The sequence below is a fragment of the Etheostoma spectabile genome, chromosome 17, assembly GCF_008692095.1.
Source record: "Etheostoma spectabile isolate EspeVRDwgs_2016 chromosome 17, UIUC_Espe_1.0, whole genome shotgun sequence".
Classification (NCBI taxonomy): Eukaryota; Metazoa; Chordata; class Actinopteri; order Perciformes; family Percidae; genus Etheostoma; species Etheostoma spectabile.
In genome coordinates this window covers 14,951,638-14,972,279 of record NC_045749.1, presented here as the reverse complement: position 1 = coordinate 14,972,279, position 20,642 = coordinate 14,951,638, and the positions used below count along the sequence as shown (strand labels likewise).

Genomic DNA, 20,642 nt, shown 5'->3' with positions numbered 1-20,642 from the left:
TTGCATCACCGGCACCATTTGCCTGTCTAGACCATCCACTGAAGTACCATCCTGTGCACTAAATGAAATAAAGCCTCATTTTAAACTGCAGCAACAGAGGTGGCAGTTGTAGTAAAGATCAGAGCCGAGCTAGCTGACACAGAAAGCCACGGCCTAGCATTCCTCTGCACTAACCCTCATTAGTATGCTGGGGATCACACCTGCAAGCATGTGAGCCAAGGTCAACTGTTTTACACAGAGCGGAGGGGTACACAACACAACACTGCTTAAATGATACATAATGCCAGGCTGGAGGCGGCAGATTGCATTCAGGCTCAACAATGTAGCTGCACTTTTCAGCTTCATTAGCTTGTCCATCTTTGTGCAATGGAAAGGCGTCTCCAAATGTGATTGTTTAGAAGAGGATTAGAAATAAAGAAGTATCCTGAAGAATCATTTCATTGCACGCACAAATTTGTGAGTGAGAACAGATTAAGCTTTTTTTTCCGCGGTTCACATTGTTTACAGTGTGAAGCGCCGGTAATCTGGGGGATGCCGCAAAAAGACGGAAAGATTGAAGTGCACCATCTTATCCCAGGGCGTCCACACCATACTGTGAGATCTGCTATACACTTGACATCTCCACTGAGACACCCACACTAAATCCATCCCCTGTGATGTTCATGGGGTTCACACGAGACAGTAATCCTGCATTAGCTCGTATATAAGAAGTGGGGATTTCCGTTTCCTTTACAGCAAAGTTGGGTTATCTATAACCTAAACCCAAATGTTTATCAAAACTTAAGTATACGATGCATTCAGGTGCAGTAGGTAGAGTCAGAATGCCATAACATAGTACACGAGCAGCAATGTCACATATGCAGTGCACTAAACTTACTTTGTTAACACATTACTATAACACAACTGCTGGGTCAGTTCAAAATGCACTCATTTCACCAGTGGGTTGCAGAAAACATTTGTGGGGAAAGTGGTATAATATACTACACAATATCATTCAGTTTTGGCAGATATTTACCTTGATATAAAAATAGTGATCAATGCTTAAATACTAAAAATGTTATATAGGTAATAGGGACACTTATTTTAACAACACATTGGAGCTGCTAACATTGCAGAGATGAAAATCAATGAAAGCAACAAATCAAATCAAAGCACATGACACTTCCACGACACATTGCCACTTGCCCATGTGTCACTCAGGTGTGTGCTCTACAGCTGCTTTTGCAGAAATCCAACACGCGTCATGTGTTATATATATTTTTGCCTAATAAGCTGTGAATAAGACATAGCATTTAGTATATAAAAGAAGAAGAAGCTAATTTTCCTGACTTCTAAGTGAAGGAGACAATAGGGGAAAGTATGTGGGTCTGTCATACACAGCAGCTGTAGACTGCCTGTTCATCCAAAGCTAATTCTAGTGTTGCTGTTGCTCATGTGCTGTCCAAGGTGCTGAAAATAGAGCCTGCCTTGTTTCCTGGAAACAGGTCATATGCAACCGTTTCACAATGTTGCATGGTTACAGTTGGGTGCCGATACCATGCAGCCTCATTAGAAAATAATAAAAACTGTGCATTTCAAAAGAGAGAAAGGTCCATTATAAGGACATTATGCTCAAACCAGCAGGACAGAGGCTGTCATACAAAAACAAGGTTGAAACCGAGAGTTCACACTGCCCTTTAGAAAGGCAAATGCCTAGAGTTGTTGAGCACACTGTGTCAGTATCCATGGAAACAGAGGAACTGAAGAAGGGACCACATTAAACATTGCAGAGCTGATAGACATGAAAAAGGTAAGGGCTGATGGAGTTTACTTCAAGCCAGATCAATAATAGCAGGTCAGGACACTCTATATATTAAGATGTGAATGCCTAATTGCCATGAACTGGTGCACACTGTGCTTCATAATGCAATGACAGGCCACTGGAATGAAAAAATGAGCAGTGGCCTATTATTGAAGCGAAACATTAAAGGGGATTTCAGTTTTGCTTGTAGTGAGGCTGAGAACTCCCTCTGTCATAATTGGATTAAACTAATGTTGACATGGTGATTACATTTTTTTCCTCAGAGCTCCAAGAATTGTATTTTCCAACCACATTTGTTGTATTAAGTTATTTACATCATTTACGGATTTGTTAATTGATTGTGTACGAATAAAGTGACATTTAGTCCAGTTAACTTTTAATACATATCGCTGTACTGTAATAAAGACATTTAAGAATTAGCTTGCTGGGGAGAAACATGTTAATTGCACTGTAGCTACTGTATAGTTCTGTGAAGATATACAACCTTATTCAAAATGCTGCAGAAGAACCGGGACCAGACCATAAAACCTTTCTGTTATCTCGACCGCTTTGAATCAGTGTGGGAGGAGGAGGCTGGTTGTTAGTTTGACTGAAGCACTCTCCCTTTAAATCAAGCAACAAGTGCCCCAGTGCTTTAAACAGTGGAGGGCAACTCCAAACAACAAAGTGGTGGTGGCAAAGTGTTGTTGAACCATGGAGAAACACTGAATAAAATGCACCGACTTTACCACTACAGTCAAAAAAATGGCTTCTTCTACTTTCTGCTCTATTGGTGTACAACCTCACACCAAAGTGGTGTGAGCTCATATTTTGGTCACTTCTACTTCGCCCTACTTTATTTATGTATTTCTTTATTTCTCCTGAACCTCACCAGAGGATTTTTGATGTTATAAAGCTGCTGCCAAGCATGTAGAAATGAGCTGTATGCTGATTTTGATGGTTCTTACCACTTATTGAGGTACACAGTTCAACCATTGACTGGACGGCAGGAGTAAATTAAATCCCTCTTTCCTGCACAAATGTGCCTTCTGCATTTCCTGCATGTATACTACACAGTATATATACAGTATATACCCTTGAGCATGTCAGTATAAAGTTCTAACTGAAAACATAAAGAGGGCCTGAATTTACTAATATCATGGGGTACTACAGAATATATTTCAAGCAGTTCACGATTATGAGGATATACTTTTTTGACTGGATACCATCTTTGATAATCCATCTGTGTTGATACATAACATGCCGAGTTTAAACAAAAGGTGATCATGTTTCATCTTGTGACGTATCATGAGGTTTAGGATTCAGTAGCAGATATAAGTTGTATGAAGCTGTTTGTTTAAAGGAGAACTGCTCACAATGTTCCTGACCAGAATACTTGATTGACAATTTGTTTTATTAAAAGGTAACCATTTCCTACTAACAGACCCTGAATACCTTACTATAGGGAGAACATTTTACAGGAACTCTAATTTCAAGACTCCCTATCTTCTACCTTCGCAGGCAAAACCAATAGCGTGCATTTCTCTTTGTCTTATTTCTATAAACCAAGATGAACAACGACAGAGGACAAAGGGGAAAGCACAGACAGGCAAAGGTGACTCACTGACTTCCTGCTCCCAAAGGACACCTCCACACCAAAGAGATGATTTCTATTAGACGATGAGCAAGTCTGAATCCACAAACAGTGGAGCCAATTATATGCACGTCTTACAGGAGATGGAGGAAAAACAAGTGAGGCAGTGTCAGGCATCATGGCAATTAAACCCATACTGGGGCTGTGTTTTCTCGTCTTGCTGGCCTACCACTCAAACATTCAACAGTATGTCTGATCAAACAGATACTTCTAGTTCTCAAATATTTTTCCAACGGGGGAGATACATTCAAGACAGAACAAAGGGACAACAGTGATACATCCACTGCCCTGGAAGTTTTATCAACGGCATCACTCAGACCAACAAGAAAAATGCAACTTTTGGAAAGTTGACTGAACAATGTATTTCACTATTGTTAAAGATGGCAAGTTTTCAAAGAGCTGGTTTGGTTTTGAGTTGGTAAAGCATAGAATTTGGATACTGAGAAATGAATAGACAGAGTGCTGGTTTAGCTATTTGAGAACCTATAATTTAAATGATTTCTATTTTTCATTTTTACATTGAATTGAAATAATATAATCTGGTGCCATTTACGCTATTTGTACATATACTTTAGAAATTGATTTTCAGATTGTTCCTGCATAAAAAACAACAATGTTATCAGTAATTTGTGTACATACAAAGACTACCTTTGATGGTACAATATTTTCAACATTTACAACTACAGAATTGAATAATTAAACCTGCATTTATTCATTTTTTGGGCCACTTGGGCACAACAAGCTAAACACAATACTGACATATTAAAAAGTTAATATGGAGAATGTGTTTCCAAATTTTACATCCAAAAGATGAAGAACAATATTAGCACCTGATGAATGTTAGTCCAATATTCACTGTCCTTTCAGCTTTAGTTCTGTTTAAGGTGTCCCACTCCTGAGAGAGACATGCCTGGCTCTTTAGCCGCTAAATGCTCCACAGTGTTCACCAGCTAGTTGGCAGCCACCAGCTAGTCCGTCTTCTATGTAATGCTGGGCAGGTACTGTATATCAGAGCTTTTCACTGTAAACAGCTACCTGCTGCTGCTGCTAGAAAGGATGCTGATGAGAGCCACGGGCATGAACCAAAACGGAAAAGCTGTGAGCAATAAAACCAAACAATGAACTGAAAGATGCTGAAGAGCTCCATAGAGCTGATGGAAACTATTGAGTTGGGTAATCATTTTCTGTTGGTTCATCAGTAAGAGACACTCTTTCCCATAATATAGAGTAATTTGATCCATTGTTAAAAGAAACATTGATTTGTGCAGCTTTAATGTTCAGTATAAATAACAACATTGGCCAGTTACAAATAAATGAGTCAGCGTTGCTTTAATTTGGCTCCCGGTGAATCAGTCAGGGGAGCTTGTTGACTCACTCAGAGATCCCGATATGACATCTTCAGTATGTCAGTGGATTTTCTGAAAACTACCTCACCTCTTTGCAGATTTCAGAGACAGATAATCTTTTAGCAGCATGCCAAGTGAGTACTTCATGTTAAGAGATGGTCCTCATAATCAAGACAGGAGATGACTGGAGCTCTGATCAAATCTGACAATGCTTCAAATCAGTTCAGCTTTAAAAAAATGCCCCAAAGCTTTGTTCATTCATAGTCTTGGGTATTACTGTGTGCCTGATATGTAAGGGCCAGCAAGGAAACAGATGAACTTATCATGTATGGATGCTGTTTCTTTGTTTTTTTGTTATGAGATTAAATGGTCTGCAAACTCTAATATGAGCCAATTCAGTTTCTGCTGAATGGTTACAGTTAGTTCATTGTGTCCACATTTGATCTATAGTGTCACCTGGAACCAGACAATGTAGCTTTGCCAAACACAATTTGTCTTTGGGTTCATTAATTCATTATTCATGATTCAATTTTCATTGAACATAGGAAACTTAATAGGAGGAAGCATTTTGATTTATGAGTAGAGTCCAATATGAGCACCCACTGCTGATAGGCCCATCTGCTCCCAGAATAAGTCACACCTATAAGCACATAGTATGCAGCCATAGCACCAGCAAATGCATTTCTTATGATGGAATACCACCACAGACATACACTTTGTTTCAAGCGTTTCAAAAGATCGTTGGCTCTGTTTTACATGTACTGTTGATCTCAACTAAAATCTATACATTCTGCTTCATAAGAATTTCCAAATGCTAAAACACTGGCTTGTTAATGAGACGAAAAATTCAAGAGAACGAATTAATGAGGAGAAAAAGTGGGACATAATGAGATGAGGAAAAATAAAACAGTGTTTGCTGCTTGCAAAAGGTAAAGGTACTCTGAGAACATTACACAATAAAATGGACAATGTGTCAGTCTGTAGTGCTGCCAAATGACTAAGAAGGGCATCTGTGTGGGAAGCTTGTAAATCTCAACTGCCAAACAATCTTTTACATTAGCCACTAGTGTACTGGCCAGTCGTAAGGCAGAGAGAGGAAGTGATACATATTTATTGGTAGAAGTCCTTCTTAAACTTTAACAGTTGTCCTTTTGAATCCTGCTAACTCGATCTGAAGCTCAGCTCTCATTAACATCTGAACAATGAAAACAACAGTTTTCATATGAGTAATTTCAGTAATCCACACTACACAGCAATGCAAGTGCTGCTTGTATCTTCCAATCCAACTTTTAAGCTGCACCTTATCATAACAATTACACATGTAGCATTGCAATCATTTCATTAACTAATGGTTGATGATGATTGATGATGGTGCACCATGTCCCATGATGTGGATCGTGTAGGTCTTTCTGCTCTTTTACTCTTGAACCTCCATTGCAATTTCAAGACTTGTTATTGATTGCGTTGATTCACATTTGAACCACAGCAATACAACTTCAGTATTTCATCTCAAAGTGATCTAACTGTTGTCCACTTTTGTTTTTTTCTTTTTGTTTTCTTTTATGGTATTTAACTTTTAATTGCAATTAAAGACCATCACATTCTCCGTGCCAACAGATTGGGCTTGACTCAAGTTTACTGGAGGACGATGTAACAGAGTGGTCCCGGGCCAAAACAAGGTGGATCGACATCTTACAGAGGCATTAGAAACACTTACGTTTCCATTTGGATGACATATGAGAAGCTTGTCTGTGCGAGACCCAGAACAAGATGAGTAATTTGCTCGAAAGAGGCTATATTGTGACGTACATTCTTGTTTTTATTCTCTCTATGACAAAGCCAACATCTTGTATAAAAAGGGCATTATTTTGTAGATCAGACTTATGGTAACTGCGAGTGAGACTATTAAATAAAATCTCAGCTTTTTCAAAATAAGACGGAAGTTGATTAAAATAGCTTGAATTGACTGGGAACAGGTGAAGTTTCTACTCTATCTTTTAAAATCCCAGAGAGGAACCTTGTGATATTGTGCACTACACCATACAGCAAACCAAAGCTTCACATGCACTATTATCCTGACTTACATTCTTTGATAAATAAAACAACCTTGAACCTCTATAAACTGTGTTGAATACATCCTTAAATGACACTTACCACATTGTGCGTCTGTGTTTGTCCAACAAGGATCAATATGTTGGAGCAGATTATAGATAAGCAGAAGTTGAGCAGGATGATGGATCGTTCAGAGCGAATATATCTGAAGAAAAAGGAATGATAAAATCAACCAAATCAGACTTTTAAAAGATGACACAAATAAAATGTCATATAAATGCAAAAACTTAACAATGCAAGATATTCATCGTCATGTGGTTGTAGCGTATGCTCCTCAAGTGTTGAAATTACCTCCATAGAACAGCATAGATCACTGCCAACGTGATTAAAGAGAGGCATGACAGACCACAGCCAACTATCAATGTCACAGATGGGACCCCTGAGTACTCCATGGTCTGTGGAGGAGACAGAGCAACACAAACCAGTCAGTGGGAGGTTCAATGTGGTTCATGCAGGACAGTAAATCTTTACTGTTGCCCAGAGAGGGAACCAATCAAAACAACCACCACAAGTCTGTCCACGGTGGGTTTCAAGTGCATGCGTGGGCTTGAAGACTTATGTGTGCTGAACATTATATTATTATTAGTAGTAGTATTATTACAAAACAATAAAGGTTGAAGCAGAAAAGCTAGGCTCCAGTGCATCACAACATATTGTTTTTGTTTGACTCATTTGTCCTGTCACATTTGAAAAAAAAGTGAGCCGGCCAATCACAGGCCTAGAATTTAGAGCAACCTTTAGACATTTGTGGTTGCATACATTACATACACTTGTCATGTGTGAACCATTACCACAACAATGCCCTTTAATGTCTGAATTAATGTTTGTCGCTATGCTGAATGCCTTAGGCCTGACAGAGAAGAAGGTAAAAGGTGTTTATGTGATATCGCAATTCCTACTGTGTACTAATGCACAGGCCCCAGTGTATGTAGTCTGTGTTCTCAATGTTAATTACTGTATCATCTCAAGAAATGACTGGCTCTGGTTCCTTTACAGTAGTCTAATTTCAGCACATGAGCTCAAAGCATGGTTTAAAAACCTCCCCTACAACATGTGTCAGGTTTTTCTAATGCCAGTAGAGGAAAACAACAGGAAAATGTCAACTTTTACCCCCTCCCCCCCAAGAACAAATGTGCATTTGATTGATGAGAATGAGAGACACACAAGCGTCAGCGTGCACACACCCTCCCGCGTGCACGCGCGCACACACAGAGTTATCTAAATCTACGATCCAAACTACACATATCCCCCCCACAAGCTCTGTTTGACGCTATTTAACGGGATTAGCATAGCCTAAGATTCAATTTCCATTCGCATCAGCACACACACACACACACACACACACACACACAGGCAGTGTTTCTCCTTTACATTGGCCTATAAAACCCACACTGAATAACAAATCAATAGCCTACTTACTATTTCTCTTGGTTGCTGAGCCAAAATGGCGAAGGTAGATACACGATCACATAAGCATTTTGTATGGGATGCATCTGTGAGCACCGTTTTACATCCTTTTGTGGACCAGGCTCCCCAAGAATCGTTCCTGCAAAGAGAAGGCAGAGGCGATCACAGGTAATTCCAGCGGTGGCATGACTTCACGGGACTTGTCAACATCACGTCAGGTTTCATATTTAATTATTTGTTTGAATCGAGAGCTATATAGCCGTACAGACTGTCACAAAAAAAAAAAAAAACAGAACCGACACAGGCACAGCTCTTGTGTGGCTACGAGCAGCATTTCAGCTGTAGCAGATAGAGATGCAGAGACACGAAGGAGGGGGAGGACGCACGGAGCTGTCCAAGAAGACCGGTGCTGATTGATTCGCTATACGCAGATAAATACTAATACGCCATATGAAAACAGTATTATTACCCTCATGAAGCACAGAGATAAGATCGTTCATATTTACCTGTGTGTCTGCCTGCGTGATTCTCTATTCCTTTTAGATGTTTTCCAAACGAGTGTATTCCTTTCCGCCCCCTCTCAATGCCCCCGTTATCCTGTCTTTTTGCTTTTCGGTTGATTTTTCCCCCCTCATCTGTTTTAATTAGCAGCTTTTTGAATGCTTCCTTGGGGGGGATTTTCACCCTGGAAACGGTGGACAGCATCAGATTGATACTCTGTTCCTCTCTGCTGGCGCGAGAGGGGGAGGTTGATACAATGAAAAAAGAAAGGCACGCTGTCGCAGGATCTGTTTATTCAAGTGCGGTTCTAATGACATGACGGGAATAAAAGATGGTTTTGGATTATTCCTGAAAATCATTTTACACGACAGTTGTCGCTCTCCGGTGCGAAACGCTTTACAAAAAAACACTGCAGAACTAATACCACCCCGCGGAAGCAGCGCGAATGGTTGCAGCCAGTCCCCACTTCACACCACCAAACCACTAGTAGGTGAAATGAAAGGAGCGCTTCTCTTTCATTTGTCATTCGCCCCCACTTATTTTCCATCTTCAGAAAAAAAAATAACCCTCATTGATTAAAATAGTTTTCACATTTACTCAAAAATGTAACATGACTGTGCTCGGATCCGGTTTTTGCCGCAGTACACAACCTGCCATTAAGATTCGTGTCACAAACAAGCAAACACCTGTTGTCCTGCAACTTCTCATCCTACAGAAACCGGCTCTCTTCACGACGGAGTGTTCACATGAGATACGAAGATTTAGAACAACATAGAGCATACTAGCTGTTGATTTGTGTGCCAGTGATCTCTGCTGTGTGAGGCAATCCTGCTTTGTCATTTGATCAATATGGCTGCAATATTTATTCTTCCTGGAAGGGACTGTGGAGCCCTTTGCAAATTCCCAACCAGTACTCTGAGCTGTCTGTACACAGCAAAGCAACTATAAACAAAACTCTCTAATTTACCCTCGTCATCTCTTCACTTCTTAACTGGGTTGTGACAGTTTGGTGCAACTGATGCATGTTTACCCCAGACTGCTCACAGAAAGCCAGTCAACAGCTGCATACTTCAGAAAATTCATGCAGCCATTCCAAAGCATTTTTAAATTACATGAGTAACAGAATAAGTAGTTATGAATTATCTAAATGCAAAAAAAAGCCCTTGTTGTAAAGATGATATACTGTATAAAGCCCATATTCTCTGCAGGCTGTGGAGGAAGTATCTCACTGCAGCTGGAGCGCTAAATCAAAGGGTCTCAAAGGTCCATATGCACTCTGCTGATGTAAATTCTCAGGAATTTCTTCAATGGCTTCATAAATGAAGGTTCAAACATGGACATTTCATGATGATAAATTAAAGTCTGTGGTCAGGCTCTTGAACAAGTCCTTTTGAGTAACTCTATTGAGCTGCACTAAATAATATAAATAAAACAGTGATTCTAAGAAGCTCTTTGAAATGATTTGGATGGGATATTGATTTCTCGAATCTTCATGACTTTGTATTTGAAGATTTGAGAACTAGGCAAAGACAGTAACATAAAGCTTTACATTGGTGACCGAAAAAACACTGACAAAAACATTTTATTGATGGCAGCCCATGGCAAATCTTTCCACCTTTACAGCTAGATGAGAGAGAGGGGGAAGACTTTTAGAATGTTGCCACAGGTCAGACTTGAACCCAAGACCTCTGCATCGAGGCATAAACCTCTTAAGTATATGTGCGCCTGCCACCCACTGATCCAACCCAGCCAAAGCCCATAGCACTTTAAATGGTTGAAGGACTTTTTAGACTTTGCTGTTTTTCATCAGTAGAGTTGTCTGATTTGTGAGCTTCCAGTTTAAAAACAAACATGGTAAATCGGAAAGGTTGTTTTGTCCATAGTCACACTTAACATTGGAATGTGGCTTGGGCCAAAAAACAGTAAAAGCATCTTTAAATAGTAGTGCAGGTTTGTTGTTGTTTGAGGTAATTTGTGAAGGGCAGAGAGAGAGAGAGAGAGAGAGAGAGAAAGAGAGAGACGGGCCATGATGAGGTTGCTGGGTGACCAACAAGCATCACAGTCTTATCACAGCTTTGCCCTCTTGAGATCACCCTTTGGGCATGCTGCTGTTGCACTCTCAAAACACGATTGTCACATTCAGAAGCAAAACACACTCTTTTGTGATGAGATTGATAGCATGTGTGATGCCTCTACGTCTCAATAACTTTGTGATGAATGAACCATTCCCCCTGGTGAAGACTCAATCCTCGACATAATCTGTGCCTAACTTTTGACTTGGAGAAGCTGACAGGAGAACAGCCTTGACTGGGGGATATATGAACGCCACATTTGATGTGTTGTCTGACCTTATCAGAAGATTGGTGGCCTTGGAATATAAAATGTCTCCTCGAGAAAGTGTCAGTGTTGGTGTGAACCACAGTGAGACTGATGACATGACATCCATCACACACCATTGGTTGACCGCTTTCTATCAATGCGGTGATGTATTGACAACTTTGTATTCAAACTTCCAGGAATTCAATTTGTGACGGATTTTGATCATGCTCCAATTTAAAAAATATATATATTTTGGTGTCAAGATGCTAGAGAAGTGACAGTAGAGTGACTTAAAAAGTTGGCAAAGTTATAGACACATTCAGGATTTAACCCTTGTGTCTTATTGAAACAGAAATAGACAGTAGCTCAGAACTCCAATTATGGTTGTCTTACTTGCTGATCTTTGACAGATCGTGTTCCTTTAGCCGAAGAGATCTTATTACTAAACCCATAACTTATCCACAGGTCCAAGCAGTGCACTTAAGAGTCAAACAGTGGAGTTCTGTAACCTCATGATCGGCCACCTAAACAGGCTGGTGCAGCCCTATAAACTAAATGATTAGAGTGGGATACAGATGTTTTAGCCTGTGTTGTTCTTATACATCCGACACACACCAAACAATGCTTTGTTCAACATACAGTATACTATTTCCTCAGGAATGGATGGTAACCATCCAAAAATCTCTTTACATTCATCCCATGCCAGCAACAGATTAGCCAGGCATTGGGCTGAGGGCTTGAAGAGTGCTGTAGGCAATGCACTTTAGGCAATTTTATAAAGTCTTGAAAGATAGACAAACAATGACAGGCAGAAGAGGGTGGGGGCAATGCTGGGAAATGATTTCATCCATCTTGGAGCTCTTGATGACAGGCAATTCATATCATCCTGTGGGTCACACTGTGTGTTTTAACTGAATGAAGAGAAAAAGAAAAATAAGTGCATATTTCTATGTAGCAAGACAATTCTAATTCATCCTGAATGGTATGGAAACCTCAAAAGGGGGTAGACAAGCAAAAGACCCCAAATCAGTTTGGATTCGTTAGTAAGGATATGAATGGCTCCACAAGTTGGGCACCCTTCAACAATAGGTCCATTATGCCTATTATTACTGTAGTTAGTTAAACTTCAGTGTGCCCATAACTGTGCCAGTCCGGATCAGTTTGTGTTCCACCCATTGCGTTTGTTTTCAGATTAATGCTAAGGTATTAAAACCAAGGTGAATTATTTTTACAACTGTGTGTTTCTTCATTTAAAGCTAGAAATGGCTGGCAACATGGAAACCCTACTCTCTCACATATGAATAAACCCCAGAGCAACACATAAATGAAACAATTAAGGCAAAAAGCCAGAACTGAAGAATGACACTGCTGCACTAACTCAGGATGTACATGTAATCTATTCCAATTTACATCCTGTGTTCTCTCTATCTCTCTTTCTCTCTCATACACACACACATACAGACACACACACAAACACACACAGACACACACACACATAGAGCAAACCTCCTGCTGTCAACTAATGCATGGTTTGTGTCCTCATCAGTCCATCCCAAGTCCTTGCTGGACCGAAGCTTAGAATTATTGTTATTACCTCTTCTGCCTCACAGCATCATTCAACAGTGTACAAAGATCCTAGCAAAGTGGACGACCAGAGCTCCCAAGCAAAACCAGAAGCATTTTAATTTCATTATAAACTAAAGTGAAAAAATGTAATGTCCGCAACACTGCTTTAAGCTCCCATAATTTGATGCAAAGGCAACGTTTTGACCCTACTGGGTCTTCTCCAAGCAATTACAAACTAATCCACCAGAAACAAAGACTGCAACGCTCTCGTCATTATCGTCTCACCATCTGCAGTGTTGATAGTTTCCCTTCAAAACCGACCCAAAACAATAGGGACTAAATCTGATCAAGTGTGAGTCTGTGGAGCAAATGTGTGTGTCTATTTTAGGGTCTATGATGTGAAAAACTTTGACAACTGCTGATGTCAGATATTGAAATGTCAAAAAAGCTCGACGTTAAAGAAGGAAAGTATTAGAGAGCACTTTCGACAGAATTTGAAAGCTTGAACCTCAAACCGAATAACTGCATGATTGAGACATGTATTTAGAGCTCTAAAATATATATCACCAGCTGCTGGTGCAGGTTGAATTTCTTAAGTAGCTTCAAACTAACCAAACCAGTTGATGGTAGAATCTCATTTTGGGTCCAACAGTCTGTAAAAAGCTATACAAGCCTGATTTATTTTGTGTTCTCTTACTAAGCATCAGCAAAGCAAAGCTGGAATGTAAATGTATCATACTGGGCCCATGGCAGTGGTTCTCGTGTATATCTTCTGGTATCTACATTACAAAAATGTTCAAGAATCCAAGTGATGGAGAACCAAGTCTCATCATAAAAGGTTTCTCTTGGTTCGTAGTGCAAGCATTAACTCAGTTGCTAGTGTTAGCGTGGCCTGTTTGGCTCAAATCCAGGATCTCCAGATGTTCATAGATCCTGAAGCCACAACAGCTGCTTTTCACACCTAACACATACATTATTAATATGTTTTTGTTTCACAGAAAGTAGAGCATTCTTTGAAAAAACATGGTATGAACTGAATAGCACTAATTTGAGATACTGTACAACTATTGAGGTAATTCTTTACCGTAATAAAAGCTAAACTATTTAGGGAATGTACAACTCATCAGTTCAGTTAATTATAATTTGTTGTCATAGGTTTTAAAGTGCTGTTTTCACCTTTTGGAGTGACCATCTATCCAAACATTTATTTTCATTGTCCATTCATTTAAGATGGACACCATTAAACTGCTGCTTGGAATCATGATGTTACAAAGTGACCTTGTATGATCTTTAGAGTAAAAAATTAAATTTATGAATTTTAAAATTACAAAAAAGGTTAAAAAAAAAAGAATTGATGCAAGATTCTTGATCATTATTGGTGCTTATTTCTTTAAACTTAATCAGAACAGATGAAACTGAAAGTGCTTGAAATATAACAATTGTGTAACGTTGTGTGGGAATAGCAGATGCAGAAAGACAACATAGTTTCATAGCACCTACATTTAAATACACTTGGGTACAGTAGACCCAAACACCTCATATGTAACAGTTATGTGTAGGTGGAGTGTACCGTGTGCAGTCATTGAAAATAAGCTTTTTTTTATGTCCTTCACACAAAATGAGCCAACGCCAATGAGCTTGAGTAAGAAGAAATAATAAATAGCATCATTTTTCTTTTAGCAAACATTGAAAACAGGTCCCACCGACCCGAACACCATACAAGGGTTAATATCTTTAGAGTGCTTTAGAGATAAAGCATAAAATATGAAACAAGGAGAATGAAATCTGTAAAAGTAAAAAAACTAAAAAGGCTGTGTGTTTTAAAGATGTCCTAAAGAGAGAGCACAATCCTGTTAATCCTGATGTGTCAAGTTATTTTTGAGCATCTAAAAGCCTGTAATGATGAAGGATGTCCTCTTCAGTTTAAGGTTTGGCTTTAATGCAACGTTGGTGGATAATCTGAGAGGGGGGTGCAACAATATCTGCAATTAAAAAGTCAGAAAGACACTAATATGGCATTGGATGCACCCTTTGCACTTTACAAGGATTTAGAGGATTTTAAAAACACATTATTGCAGCCAAAGGGCTCAAACTAGCTTGTAAAGTCATTCTGTAATTTGAATAAAAACGTAGTGGCAATTTGAAGCAACTCAAGAGCTAGAATTCATGCAAGCGATTACAATGCTCAAAATGAGAATAAAAAAATCTTCTCCAACCAAGATGAGCTCTAAACTTAGACAAGCTGTAAAGTAATCGGATTAAAAGTCATGCTGGAGTCACAATGATAACTATATCTCCAAGATTGTGCACATTTGTGTAAAATAGTGTAATATTTCTTAAGTAGATTGGTATATTAAATGCCCTCAATATTTATTTTTGAACACTAAACAGGGCAGTTGACAGATCTAATATCACTGGGTTGCATTTCACATTTTCCATTTGGCACAGTGGTGGGACATTGAACATTTCAGCCTTGTTTGATTACTAAAAATATTGACATTTCAAATAGTAATAAAAAGTGTATTCATCTGACTTGTTTACACTCTGTGCTGTGGAGCTGCAGATTTATAGAGTCAACAAAAAAAACAAATATTGGCTCTCTGGATGCTGAAATGTTAGATTTTTTTACATGGAGACCTGCATATTAGCATGTTTATTAATATCTTTGTTTTGTTCATTTGTGCATTTATGTTATTACTTCAACTGTATCTCACCAAGGTGCAGTGGATTGTCTGGGTTACAGTCACAACATGACACTTGCAGGAAACACAGACCTTTGCCTCATTGTGACAGGTTAGTAATTTATCTTATTTTACTTGCGAAGATTTAAATGAAGATTGCTTGGGAACTAATTATCTTGTCAAGACTTATTTCCTATTCACTATTTTAAATATCTGCTGTATAGATCATATCATCATCACATTAATTACCATTTTCTTCTAATCTTACTAATTATCAGTGATGGGAGTCTTGGATCCTTTCTGAATTAAAATGTACTATCAGATTAATATACTGATGCATACCATACAAGTAGCAATTGTTTTATTGTAGTTGGATTTAAATTGAGTACCTCCAAAAAGTGTACTTATTGTATACATGTCTATAGGTCTCTCTTATTGCTCCCTTTTGTTACAAAAATAACAATACATGTATCTAGCTTTGCGGTTATTAAGCTTTTTTACAAAAGCATCCATTCTGTTCTCTCTGCACAGCAAAATATTTGGCAAAGCCAAGAAAGCCCTGAAGTAAATGAAGAATGTATGGATTCTATCATATTACATAATACAGCTTTATAGTGCCAAAGTGGTCCTCCCAGCTTTTTCCCTGTGTTGTCACAGAAGATTTTCACACCTCAGGCTTTCAACCCTGTAGTGAAAGTAAAGCAGGTGCAGCAACTTCCTCAGCCTTGCAGCTTTACTGTAGCTGCCTCCAGCTCAGTCTTCACATGTTCTGCATACGGACCTCAACGAGTCAGAGGACACAGTTCTCCACTTGTGAACAGCATTTTCATTCTGTTAATTGTTACAGTGAGCACTCTCTTTTGGTTTGGACCAGCATGGCTGACAGATGGTGCATTACCCCTCAACGAGTCCAGAGAGTGGCTGCTATTGTGTAATAGGACAAGCCAACTGTTTGAAATGAACATGATAATCATACCATGGAGTCATTCAGAGGTGCTCTTTTTAAAAAAATGACTTAGTGCACATCTAAAAAAATGCTGAAATTAAACACTTGTTTTGTGAAAGTCAGGGAAAGAGAATGGAGCAGAGTTGTCCCAGTTGCATCTTTGCTGTTCAAAAATAGACCCGTTGCCCTCAAATGTCACAATCGAGGACAGACTATGCCCAATTCATGCTAGTTCAAAGAAATAATACCAACCTCATAAATGTAAAATATAAAATCAAATACACACTAAATATTGTGTGTGTCTATGGGGCAGTTGTTACATGTTATGCAAAAATGTACTATCTTTCATTCTGTTTTTTTTTTGTAAATATTAGATATACCAATCAGGCCATCAGCATATCTTAATATCAGATTTATCTTGAAATTATAAAGATTAAGATTTTAGTCCTGTGATTTGGCAACACCAGTGGTCACTGGTGGTAACGGCAAGTGCCTTTCACAGTAATAACACCCACCACATTCAATGAACACTCGCATTGACCATTGGGGAAAGCAACCATGCCTTCAGCAGTTACTATATTTTTTCAGAAAGGCAACAGAAGAAGAGTAACTAGTGTGTCTGTTTACAACCACACAAAGAAACATGAGAGGATTCCCCAAATTCAACAATTCCGCCAATATCAAATGTTTTCTTCCACATGACCGCATGTAAAATGCATCAATTTATGTGAATGTTTGTGCATGGGTATGCGATTTAAATCCTACACAGGAAAAGCAGTCTCTTTCAGTAACAATTAAAACAACTATATATACAGCGAGACATTTCCATAATGCAAATACATTGAATGGCTAAAAAAGCTGGCAATAACTGGCCAGCAACAGGTTTCATCAAACCAGTGGCTTGACATTGTGACAAGATCATTACTTTCAAATGCTAACAGAGCAGGTATAAAAAAAACATTTCACTGCAAACAGGCTCAACATCAAATCTACTTAAACAGCATCACAACACCAAACTCATGCACTTAAAAGTGTATGTTTACTGTATAGCAGTTAACAAAAGCTTCAGAAAAGCTATAAATAAGTGCGTAAATTTAAAGGGTATGGACAGATTACTGACAACACATTAGTATAGCACAACCCAAAAACTAATAACTTTCTTAGTAATGCTTGCTTATAATGTTGAAGTTGTGTTGTGATTGTGTCAGGACTTCATTTGTCTCCATCACAAGGCTTTAGTCAGTGCCAGTGTTGTGTAGTGTTTACTTTCTGCTAATGCAGCTGTGTTTTGCATGTTTCCTCGTGCTTTTTTGAGAGTTTTCCCCTCGTTATGTTACATAATTCTGCAGTATTTTTGGCTGACGTTCCTGCACTTCAGGCAGTGACTATCCAACCTGTTTGTATCTCTGTTAGTTGCTATATTTTTCATGTCTGTGAAACCCCACACATGCTGCTAATTGTCTTCAACTTAACATTCTGTATACAACCCACATGTACAAATGTCTGTACAATTGTAAATTACAGGAATTAACTCATGAGTGATTTATATGGCGTTGTCATAAGAGTATTGAGGAATTCATGATGGCATATGCTGAACACTGGGAACACTGCAGTTGCAGAACTTCACCAATACTGACTCAGACACTGAAAACACTGCATACTGAAGTACAAAAGGCTAAAATCAACATGTTATGTGTCTCAGCAAAGCAGAAACATACCAAACAGTTTAATTTATAGCTGACCTTTTGTAGAGGGATGTAAGGTATTCCTATTATTTTATTTATTTTCTCCAGCTATCTTTCTTGTTTGCTGTGCTATTGGGTTGCCCAGCTCTTTTGCAAATAAGTGCACAAGAGAATTGTGTCCTTGACTTTTGAAGATGAAGGGCGGATGCACACCAACCCAATTTCAGAAGTGTAACAGAAAGAAATATAGCAACAGAAAGAAAAAAGTTAGAAAAGTGAAAGAGCATGCCCACTTACATTATGTTGCTGTCCCAGAGTGCACAGTACGGGTTCATTGTTCCCTGGAAGGCGAAAAAGGACAAAATGTTTATCAGCTAAATTATGATGATAATTGAACATTATTATCATCACCATCATCATCATCATCATCATCATAATCATCATCATCATCATAAATCAACTGCATATTTGTCCTTCGATGTAGATCTTTGTGTGGGGATTGCAATATCCGACACACACACACACACACTTGCTGACACGTTCAGACTTCCATGCACTTTATCTCTAAGATGAATAAAAAGGCCTGAATCATAAAATGGATTGTTCATGTAATCATCTGACTGCAGCGCGCTCTCCTGACACTGGGAGCTTGCAAATTAATTATTGAGCCAATTAACCACCATTGTGTGTTGGCTGATGGTGATGATGTGTGCTGTGGTCATTCAGTCAACAGACCAAAAATGTTTCAAGAGTGTTACAAAAAAGGAACATTTAGTGTTTTTGTACCAAAAAATACCACGAAAAGCAAAATTTGTAGGTTCAAACAACACATGTTGATATAATGATTGTGGTGCTTACATTTGTTAGGTGTGCCAGTTCAATCTCCAGGTGGGACTCAGTTGCCTTGGGCTCAGGTCTCACAGTCACAGCGATGACTTTGGAGTTCACAACTGTTTGGTTCCTGAATCAAACAAAGATGCACACAAATTAGAAAATGATTGGAACTTCTTGAATGTTGCTGTCTCACACAGTTTAATAGTCATTGGGAGTCAATGCTGACCTTCACTTTGACATAATGTGGTAAAGTGGAGGCTCACGTTGGATATATAAGCTTAACTGTGTTTGCATTTCCCTATGGATGTCTTATGAACATAAAGGATAAACATGTCCAGTGTTCAAAGCCTTAACCCCGATTTCACTTTCAACTCCTAAAGTCTATTTCATGCTCTGTGAAGGAGTATTAACACTTTGAGGAAATGAGCTTTAAGTGCAGAGTCAGTAAGACTCATGTGGGATCTATAAGGAACACTATGTGATTTGGGGTTTCTGAGAAGATCTTCAATTCACCTAGAGTTATCTTAGGACACCTTATAGACAGAGTACATCTAGACCACACTACCACAATTTACAGAGATGCAACAATTCCCCCAAGACAGTGTATTTGGTGCAAAAGTGGTGAAGACAAACTTCCTATTAACAGCCAGAAACCTCAAAGAGAAACTGGCCACAGGTGAGCTGCTATCTGCCTCAACTGGTCAGGGAGGGAGATATAGAGTGAGAGAGCAACTACAGTTGAATCTAACGATAATGATTATAGAAATATGAGTCAATATGACTTGTTTCTTTATTGTACAGTTGATAGCATAGTCCTCCTATTACAAGATGGAATCCATGAGTGTTTCCCACTAAGAAGAAAGCCGTTAACTTCACAAAGGAGAGCAGAGGTGAGACCGCAGGAGCCCACTATCCTACCGTCACCACTTTAGCTGAGCATTTCTCTGACTTTGTCGTGCAACACAAGTCAGTTTTCTGGACTGGACTTTAAAGTGTGAATCAATGGAGTAAACAGTTCTTTCAAAAGTTCTTCACTTGTCTAAGTGCACTGAGAGATTTCTGACATTCTGTGGCAAAAAAGTTATTTTGCCACTTGCTCTGCCTATCCTCCCGTTAGTCTAGAGAGGGCTACCTTCAGTGTCTCATTTCCACATGTGCACCAAGGGCTGCTGCTCCACCTGTGACAGCTGGCCTGGCCGCTCCTGGAATGACCGTTCTGTCCTTGGGACGTTGGTGCCAGGGACTTGTTGATTGGGGTCTGACACCAGGTGTTTATTTTGGACCTCCCGTTGCTTTTCCAGACACTAATGTCATCCTTAATTAACTACATTTTCTATGCTACAGTAAATATGTTTCATTTACTAAATTAGAGTTAACAAAAATACCCTAAATTCTTAAAGTCATTATGCATGCAAAAACCTGATGTCTCTTAGTATTAAGCAAAGAATTAGAATTATTATAAATGGAAATAGTCCTTGAAAGTTGTAACTTATTCAACAAAGGCAAATGGAAAGTATTTGGTTGACTCTCCTGTTGAAACTTTACATTTTCTGTCTTTAAAGTGGAACATTTCAGGGGCAGTGGACACAGGCACAGCTTGTTTTTTAGACTCTATCTAATACTCTGAACAAAAATGTACACCTCTTCAGCTTCCAAAGAATTAAAGCTGTCTCGTCTTTCCTCTTGCTGACATCTGACCAGAGAATACAGACTAGAAGATATGCTGCCCTTACTTTGGTGAAGGTAGCATGAGTCCGAGGGTCTTGTAGAGAATTGTTCCCAAAATGAAGACAGGCGATCCCTCCATGTCT

General features: G+C 39.0%; 1 protein-coding gene across 14 annotated transcripts in view; it reads right to left on the bottom strand.

Moving 5' to 3' along the window:
- Positions 1 to 20,642, bottom strand: part of adgrb3 (adhesion G protein-coupled receptor B3) — a 111,673-nt gene that overhangs the window by 11,060 nt on the left and 79,971 nt on the right. For all 14 annotated transcript variants that reach the window (XM_032540589.1, XM_032540592.1, XM_032540584.1 and 11 more), the window contains 6 exons: positions 20,565 to 20,640; positions 18,856 to 18,958; positions 18,295 to 18,338; positions 8,312 to 8,438; positions 7,184 to 7,287; positions 6,935 to 7,037 (listed from right to left, as the gene is read on the bottom strand). In XM_032540589.1, the coding sequence (XP_032396480.1) occupies positions 6,935 to 7,037; positions 7,184 to 7,287; positions 8,312 to 8,438; positions 18,295 to 18,338; positions 18,856 to 18,958; positions 20,565 to 20,640 (557 nt within the window). The remainder of the gene's footprint in view (positions 1 to 6,934; positions 7,038 to 7,183; positions 7,288 to 8,311; positions 8,439 to 18,294; positions 18,339 to 18,855; positions 18,959 to 20,564; positions 20,641 to 20,642) is intronic.